The 15,842-nt window shown below is 36.1% G+C and overlaps 1 protein-coding gene across 2 annotated transcripts in view; it reads right to left on the minus strand.

Moving 5' to 3' along the window:
• The window catches only part of TRPC4 (transient receptor potential cation channel, subfamily C, member 4), a 188,157-nt gene that overhangs the window by 41,818 nt on the left and 130,497 nt on the right, over positions 1-15,842 (minus strand). For both annotated transcript variants that reach the window (XM_012723340.1, XM_004680219.2), the window contains exon 4: positions 9,721-10,057. In XM_012723340.1, coding sequence (XP_012578794.1) covers positions 9,721-10,057 — 337 coding nt within the window. The remainder of the gene's footprint in view (positions 1-9,720; positions 10,058-15,842) is intronic.

Consider the following 15,842-nt stretch of genomic DNA (forward strand, 5'->3'; position numbering starts at 1 on the left):
AACCAGAATGTTTTGTTTCTCTTTACAAATAAATTGTTTTCTTTTTCCCTTTTTTACCAAACTTGAAGTCAAATGCCATATTAACTATTACCCGATATAGGTAACTTTGTGGGTAATTATGTAGATGAATAAAGACCCATTGGGGATAATTTTTCAAAGAGCAAATCACTGAGAAGCAGTTATGAGCTCAACAGAGAACAACATTTTAACCTGAGCTCCTTAATGTCTGAGCAAACTCTGTTCTTATTAGATTGATTCAAGGAGATGACACTCAATTGGAAGTTCAAACTAGGTGACTTCAAAGATTTCCTAAGAGTAACAGCTCCTCACAAATCTGATGTATTATGGTTCCTTTGCAAGAAAGAAACATTAATGCTGACTTTCTTGACCACACAAAAAATTATTTCACTTCTGACCTTTAAAGGGCACAAATGTATGATTAAAAAATGGAGATCATGGAAAAGTTGAGGTCTTACACAATCATTTTAAACTTGAACTGTAAATAAGATTGTAAATCAGTGCTCACCAGTTAATGGAGTTTGTAAAGTACCAGATTAGATACACTTCTAGTCATCATTTTTCCATCGGATAAATGACTATTGATTTCTATTTGTTACACACCCACCAGTGAGATACAAAATTTCCTCTGTTCTGACAGCATTCACTGAAGTTTTTGAAGAAATAAGCCTTTAGAAAAAAACAGAGGGTGCTATTAACTGAAAAACACATCCACATAGTAAACTATTCGTGGTAACAAAAAAGTTGAAGAGAACAAAGCTTGAGGGAACTTCTGTCACAAAATGTTTGTCCTGTTCCCACAATGGGAACATTTCAAAACTGCTCTCTGCTGTTTATAAACAGATGACATGATTTCTCAGCATTGTGGTGGAAGTCTAATTACAAACATTGATGTCAAGACTGTGGGGACCGACGAAGGAAAGATCACAGTGCAAATGACTCAGAGAACTTCCTCTTAGAAATACTTGTGTATGCCTGGAAGTTTTTACTTTCTCCTCTACCTTCCTATAATAGTTTCCATCAGGGCTGTTAGAGTATTCTATGATATCCTATCGTGAAGTTGGCTGTGTGGATGAGATAAAATTGCCAGAGCTCAGATGCCACGTTTAAGAGCCCCCATTTCATGAAGAAATGTGCCTTTCGGCTGACAGGTCTCCCTGGTTCTCTCTTGCTGTCAGTACCTACACAGTGAATAACTGCCCCAAACAAAATGCAAATCACCTTTCACCTCAGAACACTTCCAAGGACCTGTCATGGCAGCAAGAAAGCTATTTGAGGCATCTGGCCTAGCAAGTCTCTTAGAATGCCAAGTTCCATGTGGAGGCACCAAATCAATGAAGGTGAAAAGAACACAAAGAATTCCTTCCTAGTGGAGTTTTTGTTTTTGTGTTTCCCAAATCGGTGAAAAATAAGAACTCTCTGGTTAAATTTTTGCTTCTGTTCAAAATGAAATTTATATGTAGATATTTTACTCAGCCGAGACTGACACTAGGCTAGACCTGTAATATTGTCCCCATGTTATATTTTTAATTCTCAGACAAAGATATTTCTCAAGGGAGTGACCTTTACCTCTAAATCATGCATAGTGTTGCAAACCAATGTGACCTTAAAAAAAGAAAATAGGGCCTCCTGGTGGTGCAGGAGTCAAAGACACCATGCTATCAAGTTACTGCCAGCCTCTGCAGCACCAGTTCCATGCCTGCCGACCAGGGAGCTAATCCACATGGCTCAACAGACCTCTTCTGCCTCACCCGCTGCTCCCCTCAGCAGTGCATGTCAGTAGATCTGCTCCCCATACTCTCTGGTGAATTCTCTCACTCCCCCACACCCCTGGCTCACACCCCAGCTCTTGTATGCATAAATAAATAAAGTAAATCTTTTTTTATAAAAAGAAAGAAAATACAAAACCAACTCAATGATAAAAGATAGGCGCCATAAGCAACCACTTTCTGAAGAATTTACAGAAAATCTGTAGCCACAGCCTTCCCCGACAGGCATCAGCACTGTGCCTGTTACCGACCTTCTGCTGCCCCCAGGCCTCTGGTCTATGCAGAAAAAAAAAACACTGGAAAGAAGCTACAAATTGTGAGGTGAGGGCACTATATTGTTCATACAAAGAGGGAATACCCAAGATAGAGCAGAGTGATTACTCACCAGCTCATCCACCTCCCTAAATCAACTGAGGCAGACTCCAAAGAAATCCTTCAAATGACAGGAGATTCCCTATAACAAGGAAAAACTGGCATCTCGTTGCCTGCTGGGGAACCACTGGTCATCCCTCTGTGTCTGGCTCATCAGAGACCACAGGCAAGCAGTGGGATTTGGCAATAGTGCAGCTGGTATGGCAGCAGCCTGTCCTCTTGCTCTTGCTAGTGATACAGGACCCCTAAAGTAGTCAATTGCTGGTAGCAAGAGTTGGGGGACAGGAAGATGCCATGCAGAGTTGGTTCTCTGGTGCTGTGAACTGTGCAACTTGGAGGCAAAAGGAGCCTTCTAGGGAACACCCAGCCCCCTACCTCCACCCCACAGTCAAGATTGTCCTTCAGACTATTGGCCAGAAATTCACGGTTACTAAACTATTCATGGTAATTAAAATGTCTGATGAGAACAAAGCTTGACAGAATTTCTGTCAACATGAAAAGAGCTCTGACCTGGGTCCCAGTGGAGAAAGTTATCTTTTTTTGTCATTCTTCTTCGTTAAAACAAGTGAGTGGGGGATATAGGAGTTTGTAGCCCTCCTTATGTCACTGTGTTGGAGTAAGCCATGAATTAGAGAATTACAGGTCTTTTGAACTATGTGTCAAGTTCAAAAGTTTAAACTGATAAGATACAAATTGTAAACTAAATTGGGGCTACTTTTTATAACTCAGTTTCAGGAACTTGACATCTACTAAGCATATTAGGATATTATCTACTAGATAATGACATATCATTAAGGGGTAGGCAAAGTACATTTGGTATAAAAGTGTTCTGGAGAGTAAAGCAGTGAAATCATTTGATGTTTTGATGGTAAGTGAGGATCTTAGTAACACCTTTACATGATTTGAAATTTGGCATTAATAATCTAAATTTTCTCAAATTTTGCTGTTCAATGTTTCTGCAACTAAACTAAGGGGAGAATTCAAAATTCTTATTGCATTAAATCCACTGTGAATATTATTTTAGTCAGTAGACCACACTTAAAGAAACACTGACTTAAAGTAACAGTGACTAGTTTAATATGTTTAGCTTGAAGACATCACTACTTTAACATTTAGAAAATAAAATTAGGAATGAGCAGTTAAGGATGAGCCCATAGTCAAAGTAAAGGATACCTTGCTCATTTTACATTAAGATACAGATTGGAGACCATTGGAATTCTGGGGCATTTGACAAGTTATAACCTAAATATACCAACAACAAAAGAATCATGTAAATATCAATACAGCAGTATTCTTTTTATAGGATTTATGTTTAAATAAAGCAAATTTTTTTCATGAAAACTAAGGCAAAGAATGCTTAGATAGATGGGAAAACATTGCATAAATATTAATTTAGGTTTTTTTCTCAAGCTACTTATTTCAATAAATAACAGCCCTTGCCTTCTATTTATATTTATTTGATTGTTAATTTTCACTGTGAACATGATGACTTTATACTTAATATAACTTTTAACTACTTTTAAAAATTTACATAAAAACGAAATACATTTACCTCTTTAAATTTTCCTAAATGCTCCTTTACACATAGACACACACACACACACCACTGAAAGATTTAAAAATTAATAATATCCTTTAAAGTAAAACAATGAATGTTTGAGCAATGATCATGGAGACCACACAGGAAGTATCTCAAGGTTTTATCAAAGAAAATTATTAAACACATTACTTCTTTCTGTATTAGGGAGCCACATATAATCTGTATGTTTTAGGCTGGAGATGGGTGGTAGAGATGGTGATAAAAATAATGGTGGTGGTGGTAATAAGTTTGGTAAAATAGTAAACATGATATTCATCATAAGTCATATCAAGTGTGACTCTCAAAGAGTTTTATAGCTTTAATGAAGAATAACCTAACGATCTAAGTTGGCAAATAGTCAGGGAAAATTGGAAAGACTTAAGCTCCTGCGCTGTTTTGGCTTCCTGGCACTCTGCTTTTACTTCTGGTCCAGTGTCTTGTAGAGAACGAAGGCTGCAGCTCTGGAGTCTTACTGACTGGGATGTGAATGTAGATTTGACTATTTGTTAGCCACTAGATGTTGGGCAAGTTATCTCACTTCTCAAAGACAATTTCTTCTCTGTGAAATGAGATATTAACATCATGTATTATGGTTAAGTGAACTGGAATTACTTTGAAATTCATGAGAATACACAATTAAGTCATTTAACACAGAGCTAAGCTTCTTAGTTTCTTCTAAAATTTCCTTCATCACTATTCCTGCTATTGCTAGTCTGAATGAATGCAAACCATTTAGGAATCCTTCTACTCTTGCCCTGTGATGCTCCCTCATTTAGTATCTACCTCTCTTTTCCTATCTTATGCCTCTTCCCTGAAATCATCTGAACTATGTGGTCAAATATTCTCTCAAAAGTTTGCAGATTTAACTTTGGATGTATCAGGTGTGTATTACATTGTGAGAACCTAACCATCTTAATTTTCTCCCCCACTTAGAAGTAATTTGGTCAACAATCATATATATACACACTATCAAAACTTTGCATGTACATATTTTGTTGTTGCTATTTTACTAGGTTATTCTTGATAAATACTAATGTTTTAATCAAGTTGACCTTAACTTTTGTTCCCTCCACAGATAAACAAGAAACTAAGGATTATATGTTGCACTATAAAGTTGATCTGGTTTTGTTGAATATCCATTTAAATTAACAAGTGGGTGTTTCACAGCTGTGTTTTGAGTGTCTGTTTATGTCTGCAGCTAGTTTGCTGAGGTGGATAATGCACCTTGCCAAGGGAGGAGGGAGACAAACTAAACACTTGCTGCTGGTAATTGCAAAAGTATCCTTTAAGGTTGTTTGAGAAGATGGGTAATTCAGGGGTGATATTGAAAGTATGAGGAACTGAAATCCTATATACAGAATTCCTCGCACACAAAAGATGAAGAGATGTTCACAAGAGAGCATGGCTTTCTCTCTGAAGTCTTTAGGTGACAATGTGGTCACCATTCTCTATTTTACATTTTCATTTTGGCAGTTCTTATGGAAAACTCAGATGTATTCATGTAAGTGTTTAAAAGATAAAAAAAAATGAGTTATGGAAATGAGCAGTGACCTTTGTGAGAGAAAAGTTATCAAATAAGTATGTGTTACAGGTAACATGTATAATCAGGATATTATGAACATTTCTTAGTTTATGCCTTGGAATTTACCATAAGCTAAATTTAACAGAGCTCAGATCTCTTCTTATAATACATCTTTTCCTCAGTTCACCCTTCTCCTCATCTGGCTCAGTGTGCATATACTTACATATTATATAATTATGGCATATTTTTAGGCACACACATAATATCAAGTTACTTCAGCAGACATTTTGTTTTCTCATTGGAAACAACGCATTTCCTTCTTTCTTACTATAACATTCATTAAGGTCTGCTTTTTTTATGAAAAATGATACAGCTTCAAAATTTCTTTGCTAACCTAATACATAAGTAAAAATATGGATGTTTCATGTTTATGCACTTTTTAGGGGCATATGCAGGCTATGACACAAATTTGGTTGTTACAGTTGAGTTATAGTAGATTCCCAGGAAAAAGAAATCCAAACATATTTTTGGGAAGGTCTTAAAAACTAGCATCCAAAAGTTTTTTTTTTTTTCATAGTTTACTCCTTATTATCTCCAGAAGCAAATGTTACTTGAGATAAAACTGCTGTTATAATCTAGATGAATTCTCAGAATATACATTATACATATAACATGCTATATTTAGTTTACATGTAAATTTTATGTAAAAAGGAATTTCTTAAGTGAATTTTCTATTTACTTCATATCCCTAGTATTGCAAGTGAAATTCAAAGCCTGACTAAGAGTCTCATGGGCATGGACAGCAGAACATAAAAGCAACCAGACCTGTAATAGAGTCCCAGGTATCTTTTAACCCATCATTCAGTATTTTCTTTCTTTCTTTTTTTTTTTTTAAGATTTATTTGTGCATACAGAACTGGGGTGCAGGCCAGAGGCGCAGGGGTGGTGAGAGGCTTCACCAGAGACAGAGTGGGGAACAGAACAGGAAGATCGACGAAGTACACTGCTGAGGGGAGCAGCGGGAGGGTCAGGAGAGGTCTGCAGCGCCATGTGGTCACCTCAGGAGCAGGTGGGAATCGAACTGATGCGGAGGTGGCTTTAGATTCTCCGTGCTGTGCTTTAACTCGCCACAAGGGAGGGCCATTCAGTATTTTCAATGAAGCTTTCTTTCTAGATGCTTAAAAAGTAGAATTCCGGGGTGGCACAATGGGTTAGGATGCAACACTGCAAGCCAGCCACGGTTGCTTCAGTGTGAGTTCAATCTCCAGCCCTAGAGGGCTGCTGCTGCTCCCCTCAGCAGTGTACTTCATTGGACTGCCTGTTCTGCTCCCCACTGTGTCTGGTGAACCCTCTCACTGCCCCTCCACCTCTGGCCTGTACCCCAGTTCTGTATGTATAAATAATTTTTTTTAAAAGTAGAATTCTGTTATCAGGCCCATATTCCTATTTGATTTCATAGTCTGAGGATACTGATATACCCTATCTAGAATGAACTTATCTATTGAAATGATTCTAATTGAATCATGGATGATGAGATTTTCCTGTTGGCTAGAACTGTATCTCAAGGGATCAAAATCTTGTTTGATCCCTTTATGAGACTTTCAGATTTCTTTGCTTACAGGCTAAAGTTCACCCTGGTAGCAAACATCTGCAAGAATATCTCTTGAGGCTATGTGATGGGAGAAAAGGGGGGTAGATAACCTTTAATACAAAAAAGTCTTAAGGAAAAAAGATTTTAAAAATGTTGTGGGATGATAAGCTACAGCTTATCAATGACAGTGCAGTGGAAACATATCAGTGCCACTGTAAAGTTGTTTTCTAAAAATATAAAATACAATAAACTTCAATTTATTTAGTCAACAAAATGGTGAACTTCAATACAAAAAATATTGAAAATAGCATAGAAACCTTATTCTGACATTGTATTAAGTTGCAGTGGGCCTGGACCTGTAATGATGAATGAGCTCTTGTTGAAACAGCAAAATAAAAAAAATAGCAGAAATTCCCAAGCAGACTATACTTCTCAAGGAGATAGACTGATTTAAGGGATAAGTTTTCAAGTTAGAAAACTTTTTACTTGGGAAAAAGGAATATTTATATATAAATAGATGAAACAAATGAAGCAAAAGTCTTTTTTGTCAAGATAGTAAAATAGGAGAAAAAATAATCATTTCTCATAAATTATAGGAAACATCTCCTGAAAACGAAAGGAAAATAAATTTAGTACAATTGAAAATAAAACACTTCTTTTCACAATAACTCACACAGGTGACAGAGTTTGAAAATCTTAATTGGTTCAAAAAGAATTAAATAGAACTTCTATCTATCACTGGGAAAATCAACATGAAGATGGACACACTTATAAGCTACATCCTTCTCCACAGTCATTGAATCCTGTTATTATAAATCTAGACCCTTACAATAGAGGGATACATACTTTCTTTTAGACAGCCAGATTAAGTGAGACAAAAGTAAAAGTTTCATTAGTATGTTCTCAAGTCAGACCACTCCTTTTTGTCTGTATCACACTCGGTAAAATACTAAAGCATCCTACTCTGTTGTCCTTATCAATCCACTCTCCACCCTCCCCCCAACAATCCTTCCCCCCAGACCCCCAAAACTAATAGGACTTAGAAGGAAGGAAGTAGTCCTTACTCTAAATCTGTAATCTTACTGATGAAAACATTGGAAACTCTGAAAATTTCAAACTACCCTGAAAGGTTCTCTTAGTGATAGAGCGTGGGCATGTTTTCAAATACATACTTTCTCTACAAGAACCCAAAATGTAGAATCACAGATCCAGAGAAACACTTAGTACTCAGTCTCAGAATGAGGCACTCAGAATTCTGCAGGCTTGATGAAAATATAGCTATTTTTGATATACCTATTTTGTACAGAAACATTTTTTCTTATGCCTTATAAGTAAAATGATCATTCATATGTTTTCTTTTTAATTCTAGAGAATGTCTTTTTCATAGTAAAATTTTTCAGAGAAATCAACTTCTTGCAGTCAGGGAGGAAGAATTAAAATATTCCTGTTGACAGCTATTTGTCTCAGCTGAAATTATAATGCTCACAATTACATCGAGACCTTATTTATTCATTTAGCTGTGCTTTGATATTATTTCTTCTAGCCAACTTTCAAGAAAAATTCTGTTACAAGGTTTATAAGTTGTTAAAGTGGCAACCAATGACCACTTTACTCATAATGGGAAACTTAACCTTCTAAACAGTTAAAATTGCTTCCAAGAATTTTTTTATGAAGAAAGCACCATAAAAACTTATAATTAATATGATATATTTAGATGGAGACAGGTAGGAAAATTCTATACTGAATATCAGCTGCATTGTCATAATTATTTTATTTTGTAAGATAGATTATCTAAAAATTCCCTCTAAGCACCATCACACTGTATATACTTCAGATTAATGAGAACATATTCTATTTTAAAGTTAATTCAAGTTTTTTTTTTTTTTTTAGCAGCAAAGATAAAACACATCGAATCATGTGCCTATGAACTGTTCTTATTGTCAGGATGTGGAGTTTTTATAATCTTTAAAACTGAAAACATATAACTATCTTAGATTCACATACTGTAAATTTTCCTTGCCTTTTCTTCATTTTATAGTTTCTCCACTGGTTTTGACAGTTAACCAACCCACTGGTATTTTGAGATTGTGAATCATAAAATTTGTCACCTATTTTCTAATTACTAAATGATGAGATTGATATGATACCAGAGAGGTTTAAAATGATAAGCTAAGTTGAAAAATGTGACTTCTCTGCAAACCACAGTAGGATAGAGAAGAGAATAAGAAATATAAATGTTAACTATGGCTACAATAACAAGAAAAGAAAAAAACAAGGTTTTCACCAACTATATTAGATTTTTCTGTCTTACCATGATTTTCTCAGATACAAAAGCATCTTTCTATGAAAATAACATAAAGATTGGAGAGTGTCATTATTTAATTTACTATTATTTTGATTCACTGTAATATTGCAAAGGTAAAATTAAAATGATTGTTTTTTAAATGGTTATAGTTACATACAGAGTCAGTAATTATGAACAGTGATTTATACTGCTCTTTTAGAAAGCATAACTTTTTCAGGAAATTAGAATGCTTGTTTATATATGGCCAGTGAAAGATGTTAAAAGGTATCATTTCACCTTTTGTATTATTAATAAAAATACAAGCAAATTCCAGAGAATTCTTAGTGGGTTGTGAAGTCACTGTAACCTGGAACTCTAAAGCTTAAAATTATATTTCATAGACTGTATTTGGGAGCCTGCTCACCACAACCTATAATATAGCCTTGGGACTAGGTCTTGAAGCTACAATGGTCAGAACCTGTTTTAAACATTCCTATGTCCCAACATTGTGATAAATATTTTCTGAGCAGCAAAATCCATGGCAGTAACAGGTTTTATTATATTTTCTATTAGTAACACATTTACCCAGGACCCACGGTAATATCATCCACTCGACGATGGTTGGTGGTGGACCTTGCCTGTTCAAGTCTGATCTGTCGATGTGCTGAGAGGCAAGCAGCAGCAGGAACAAAAAAGTCAAATAGGATGCTGTGTGGCAGATGAACTTGATAAATGGCTTTCTGATGAACAGTCCAAGTGGGCTCTTAGGAGCAATAAGGTAGCACACAGAGAAGACCGGAAAAAGAAGTCCTATTATAAAACATGTCACCATCTTCACTGCCCAGTGTCTTCTCCTCCATCCTGGAAACTCATCATACCAGCGAGATGCCAGCAGCTGTTGACAATTAGGCTGGGCAACAAACTGAATGGAAAGGGAAGGAAAGAGAAGAGTCAGAGTTGCCAGGAAAGACTGCAATTCAGTAAAAACAGTTATCTTTAAAATGAGAACTTCTATTCTACTTCAACAGTCACTTTGTTGTGATTGTAGGGAATATACATGTTGGGTTTTTCAAGCGAACCAAATTTATTTCCCCATACATATTTGATCTTCAACCACAGTCCCTCCCTCACAGTTACCCAAACTTTTGGAATTCCTTAAGTGCTGTGAGTGGTAAGTGTGTCTTGTTGTTTTGTTGTTGTTAATGAAGATGAATTTTGGGAAACACCTACAGTTTTTGAGGACTGGTTGACAAGGTATTCAATTTATGTAATTTGTGGGGCTTCCTGACCCCAATCCCTGATTTTCTGGAGGGGAGTAGGGTTAGAGTTTGAGTTCAGTTGCCAATGGCCAATGATTTAATTATTCATAACTATGCAGTAAATTCTCCATAAAAGTCTCAGAGGAGGGGGGTTCAGGACTGGTAAATATGTGAAGTTCAGGGGGGACGATGGCATATTGGAGAGGATCTCAATGATCTGTGGCTCCCCCCCCACCTTGCCCTATGCCATCTCTTCTATTTAGCTGTTGAGATTTGTATTCTTTGTTATAAATTCGGTATTTGGTGAGTGAATGGTCTTTCATAGTATTAGAATATACGATAGTTGAAAACCTTAATAGGAGGAAGTTAAACCTCTAGGTAATGCAAAATATATAACAAGCAGTTGCTATAATCTCATGACTTTTCGTGAATTGAAGAAAATATATAAGGTTCTAAGTATGAACAAGACATTTATTTCACATTTGCAGAAAAACTAAATGTATATACTTTGTTCAACATGGTCTAAGTGAGGTGAGGGCGAACACTGCCCTTCCTGGACAAAATCATATTAGAGCTTGGGACACCCCAGGACAAATGAATAAATAACTTTATTGGGGGGACTTATGCCTTACTTGGATAAATATTCCTGTCCTTAATACATGCACACAAATAGACTGCATTAAATTACCCAAAAAAGTAAATCATTTAATGCTTATAGAACACCTGCCATTTCCAAGCACTTGGCCACCCTTAGTTTTTAATAAACCTTTTTCTTAAAGGATACATGTATATTTAATTATTGGAAAGTACACATCTGTGCTTAGTAAATCAACAGTGCACAGAATTTTATATCAACACAGACACAATGGGGTTCTGTAGAGGTAAATAGAAATAGGGCTATGTCAGAAGAGCAGGTGTGTGTGTAATACACAGACTTCCTAAAATGTGGCTATAGGTACAGAGCTTAACCCTACTCATAAAGCTGGAATAACCAAAAAATAGTCCTAAAATCACTAAACTAGATATACTCACAATGGTTTGACATCCTCTTTCTATTGTATCTTCTCACTACATGTCTATGCACCAGTATTTTCCAAGTTGTGTTGCATTTATTAACATTTTCCAAGGAAGAAAGGGTTTGATGGTTAAATTAGTAACAGATTTAAGATTATAGGAATTAAACATGATTTTTCAGTCTTTCATGAGCAAAGTATTAAGATAGTTCAATTATATCTTCCCTTCCTCTCTTTCACTACTATCTAGAGAGGATTTAAAATATTAATTAGATATGAATAAAGCAAACATTCAAAATTAATGTAAGTCTAATAATTAAATATGAATCAAATTTATTTGGTATCTATCTTCACCTTTAGAACTTTTCAAAATATTTTTCTAATTAAAAAATTTATAAGCTAAGTTCTCAATGTCACCATGTTCTTTAAGAGCAAAAAAATTCTAGATTTAAGGAACAACCAGCCTGACTTCTTTATCCATCTTGACTAAGTCAGGTAATTAAATGGGCATCTCAATTGGCTGCTGATTTACTAGAAAAAGTTGAAATTTGTGGGTGGGGGCTGTGTGTGAATGTATTAGAGTGGTTTACATAAAGACAATCTGATTCTTTAGGTTAAAGGTTCCACAGGTTCATATAAATGCCATTTTCCTTTGAGGCTTACTGTTTATTCCTTAGCAATTCAAAAATAATCTATATCCTTTGGGGTTTTATTTCCTCTGCCCAGGAATCCTTTTCAGTGATGCATTTGTAATATTGATAGCAAAGCAGAAGGATTATTTGAGGGCAGAAGAGATTCAGGGGTCATTTTATCCATAGTTGAAAACACTTAGCCCCTCACCCACTTCATAGCTGCCAAAGACAAGCTATTTGAATTGCTCTGTTTCTAAACTTTGACCCACATACTTGATTCTATAGGAATCCAGACAAAAATATCAAGAGTAATCCCCTTTAAGTTATGAATTCCAGTCCAGAGGGGAAAACTGAAGACAGTATAATGGCACTCAAAGGATGAGACTGGACAATTTACATGTCATAAATGTCAGGAAGTTAGATACTTGATCAACATGTAACAGCATGTAACATGTAACACCATGGTCAGCATGGTGACATAGAGAACACGTGAGCCTGGACCAAAAGAGGGGGAAAAAATTGTCACGTTAGGAAGGCACTGTATTCCCTGCCCCAGTTAATGGTGGTCAGAGCGAGGTGGCCAGGTGAAGAAGCACTGTAACACGGAAGGTGGGGTGAGACTTGGAGAAGAAGGGTACATTTGGCTTCTAGGCTCTGGACCTGCATGAGGGACTTGGGGGACTTGAACGAGACAGCCAGGGGAGAAACATGTAGAGACACTTGAAAGAGACATATGGGGAGGCTGACAGTGGCAGCTGTTACTTTGATTTGCACTTTGATTTTGCTCCTTTCTAGACTTGCTTGGTCCCTTTTATTTTCTATTTTATTTTTCCTGACAGAAGTTGCCTTAACTTGGGGCAAGATTTCAGGCTGCTTCATTGGTCCCACTTTGGACTGACCCTGTTTGACTGGAATTTACCCATGAGGAGATGAGTAACTTTGGGTTTGGTATTGGGAAGATAATATCCTCTCTTCTTCTCTGTCTCTGTGCACATGAACCCTATTAAAATCTTTTTACCCTAAGAATATGCTTTGCCTTGTTCTGCATGGATGGGTGCATGTCTTAGAGAATGCAGATTGGGGGGGGTCTCAGATACCCCTCAGTCATGTGCTAACATTCATCAGTTTTCAGAGATCTTTACCTTAATCATCCTCATATGATCCTAATAAGAAGTGATAAATCATGTTGCTCTAATTTATTTGGATATTGTAGGGATTAATTTGATCTAAGCCTTGAAAACAGCCCACAGAAATTTAAGTGCTAGATCTGCTGCTTCCTGATTCTGTAGCTATTAATAATTATTAAATTCTCAGTGTACCTTTTCCTGATCTGTAAAATTGAGCTAACAGAAATACTTACATAAGGTTATTATAAAGTCAACTGAATTAATATATGAATACAGCAAGTAGTTCCTAGATCACAATGCATGCTCAAAAATGCTAATATTATGAATATAGTGAATATATTCACATACACACTGTAACATAAACATATATATATTCACTTAAAGTCATATGCATAAGTATAGAATATTCATTTTGAGCATATTATATAGAATTGCCATTATCCCAATTTATATATATTTACATATTATATAACTTAATCTTAATTAACATAATGTCACAAAATTAGATTAGTTAAAAAAGATTTCTATAAGGAACTTGCATTCAGAAGGTGATAATTCAAACATCGGGAAATACCAATAAAGTAATAAGTTGACTAGTTACATTTCATCAGTCTTCTTAAAAGTAAAACATTAATGAAGACCTAGTCATATCTGATTTAGTTAATGTCTTATCAAAGAGATTGAGATTTATCAAGAAGACCCACAGATAAACTTTAAAGTCTGTTTTCTGTTCTCTTGCACACTAGATGAGCAAACAGATCAAGTTTACATAAACTATGCAGTCATCATATCACCTGATTTCATTCCTTAGGTGGGTATGTCAAATTCAGATCTGCAGGCTGGATTTAAGGGATCACTCAGCATGTTACTAGGCCACCACTTCTCATGTCTATATCCAGAAGGGAAGGTGACGACTAAACTCCATTTGATGGTGTTGGTAAGGCGGAGGCAGGATTAAACCTCTTAAATCACTTCTGGGCCTAAATTCAAAACTGGTTTAGCAACTTAAGCTGGGATGATGTGTGGGAAGTAATAGGAAGTGGAAAATGCAGAGGCAAAGGAAATAAGGTGGGAGGCGACAAGCCCAACATTGAATGCATTAAGCTATTGAACTTGGCAAACAAGTAAAACCCAATTTAGGTAGTAGGAAAGTAGAGTCCATAGATATTGTTAGGATTTTGAAAAGCACAAAGGTCAGCAGTTTCTACAAATTCCAGGGTATATAAGAAAAATAATAATAAGCCAAGGTATATAAGAAAAATAATTTTAAACTATTATGGAAAATAAATTTAAAGTTGCTGGTCATTTTAAGGCAGTTATATAAATAACTTACTTTTTTTTTAGATTTTTAAATTTTCATTTATCTACTTACATTATTGTTCATTTTAAAATGAACAATTTTAATTTCCTTCTTCCCCCCACTTCACCCACAGATCATCACCATAGACCCCCACACTCCTCCCTCCTTCTGATCCCTCTCTGTCCCCCTTCCCTATACGATGACCCAACAATCCCACTCCTAGGGATCTACCCAAAGGACACAAAGACATTAACTCAAAAGGATACATGCACCCCTATGTTTATTGTATCTAGATTCTTTCTTCAAAATCATCAGTGATGAGGAGGCAGAAAATGATACCATTTTAAAGACCCATCATTTGATTGTTGAGTTAAATAGGTCATCATAGATAAGAATGGCAAGTGGGAAAAAAAAAGAGGGAAGTTAGGTCCTGACTCAGCAGCCCTGAACAGGCTGATACCCCAGTCTCTGGTGAGCCAAAAGCAAGAGTCTACACAGAGCAGTGTCAAGTTCAGAAAGATGTTGCACTGTTACTCAGAGTCCCTGGAGAGACTTCAACTGAGGTCAATGCCCTGCTTTGTTCTTTTCCATCAGGACAAGAATCAAGAAGGAAAAAATGAGACATAATTAGAATGAATTTATTCCTAGAAAATGAAAGTATATAATTATTCTTCCTTCCCTAGCCTTTTTTTATAACACTAAGACCAACTATTCCTGAGAAAATTAAACTACCCGAGACCCTTTTATACTTCCTTTCTAGGTCAAAAGTTGATGTCACAAAAATTTTCTCTTCTATCCTTCTAATTTTTACAAACAAATAATAAATGGAGTTATATTTGTTTCAGATGTGTTAGATCTGGTAAACTGATAAGTTTTTAACTCTAGTCTCAGAGTCAAGTATAAAACCATTTTCTTCCATATATTCTAATCTGTTTTCCTTTCAGTGAACTTTTTCTTGCCTCCCTTACAACAGCTCCTCAGACTTAGCTAACACATTTCCTGGTCTAAAAAGTAAAATTCCATTCAAATTATCTGTTTATTAGGTTGGAATGCAATTACCAGTTCAACAGAGACAAGTTGTGTGTTTTAGAAATAGGAGGGCCCACACAGTACACCTCCCCAGTTAGTGCTATCTGCTGTCATGGGTACAGCAACAGAGGGAGAAATGAACCTGAACACATCAAAGGGCCCAAAGGAAAAAGCAGTTTCATAGAACTCCAAATTTTGGCATCACCTTCAGATTTTGGAAGAATGATGCATAGTGTCTATTAAAAGGGAGTTATTCTTTGACATCATTTTTCACTTGCCCCCTTCACTCACATCTTACTGTCAGGGGCACCAGCTTGTCTGCAGACTCCCCTACGTGTGGCCCCTCT

This window comes from Condylura cristata, unplaced genomic scaffold (assembly GCF_000260355.1).
Source record: "Condylura cristata isolate star-nosed mole 26May11 unplaced genomic scaffold, ConCri1.0 scaffold00010, whole genome shotgun sequence".
In the NCBI taxonomy this organism is placed as follows: Eukaryota; Metazoa; Chordata; class Mammalia; order Eulipotyphla; family Talpidae; genus Condylura; species Condylura cristata.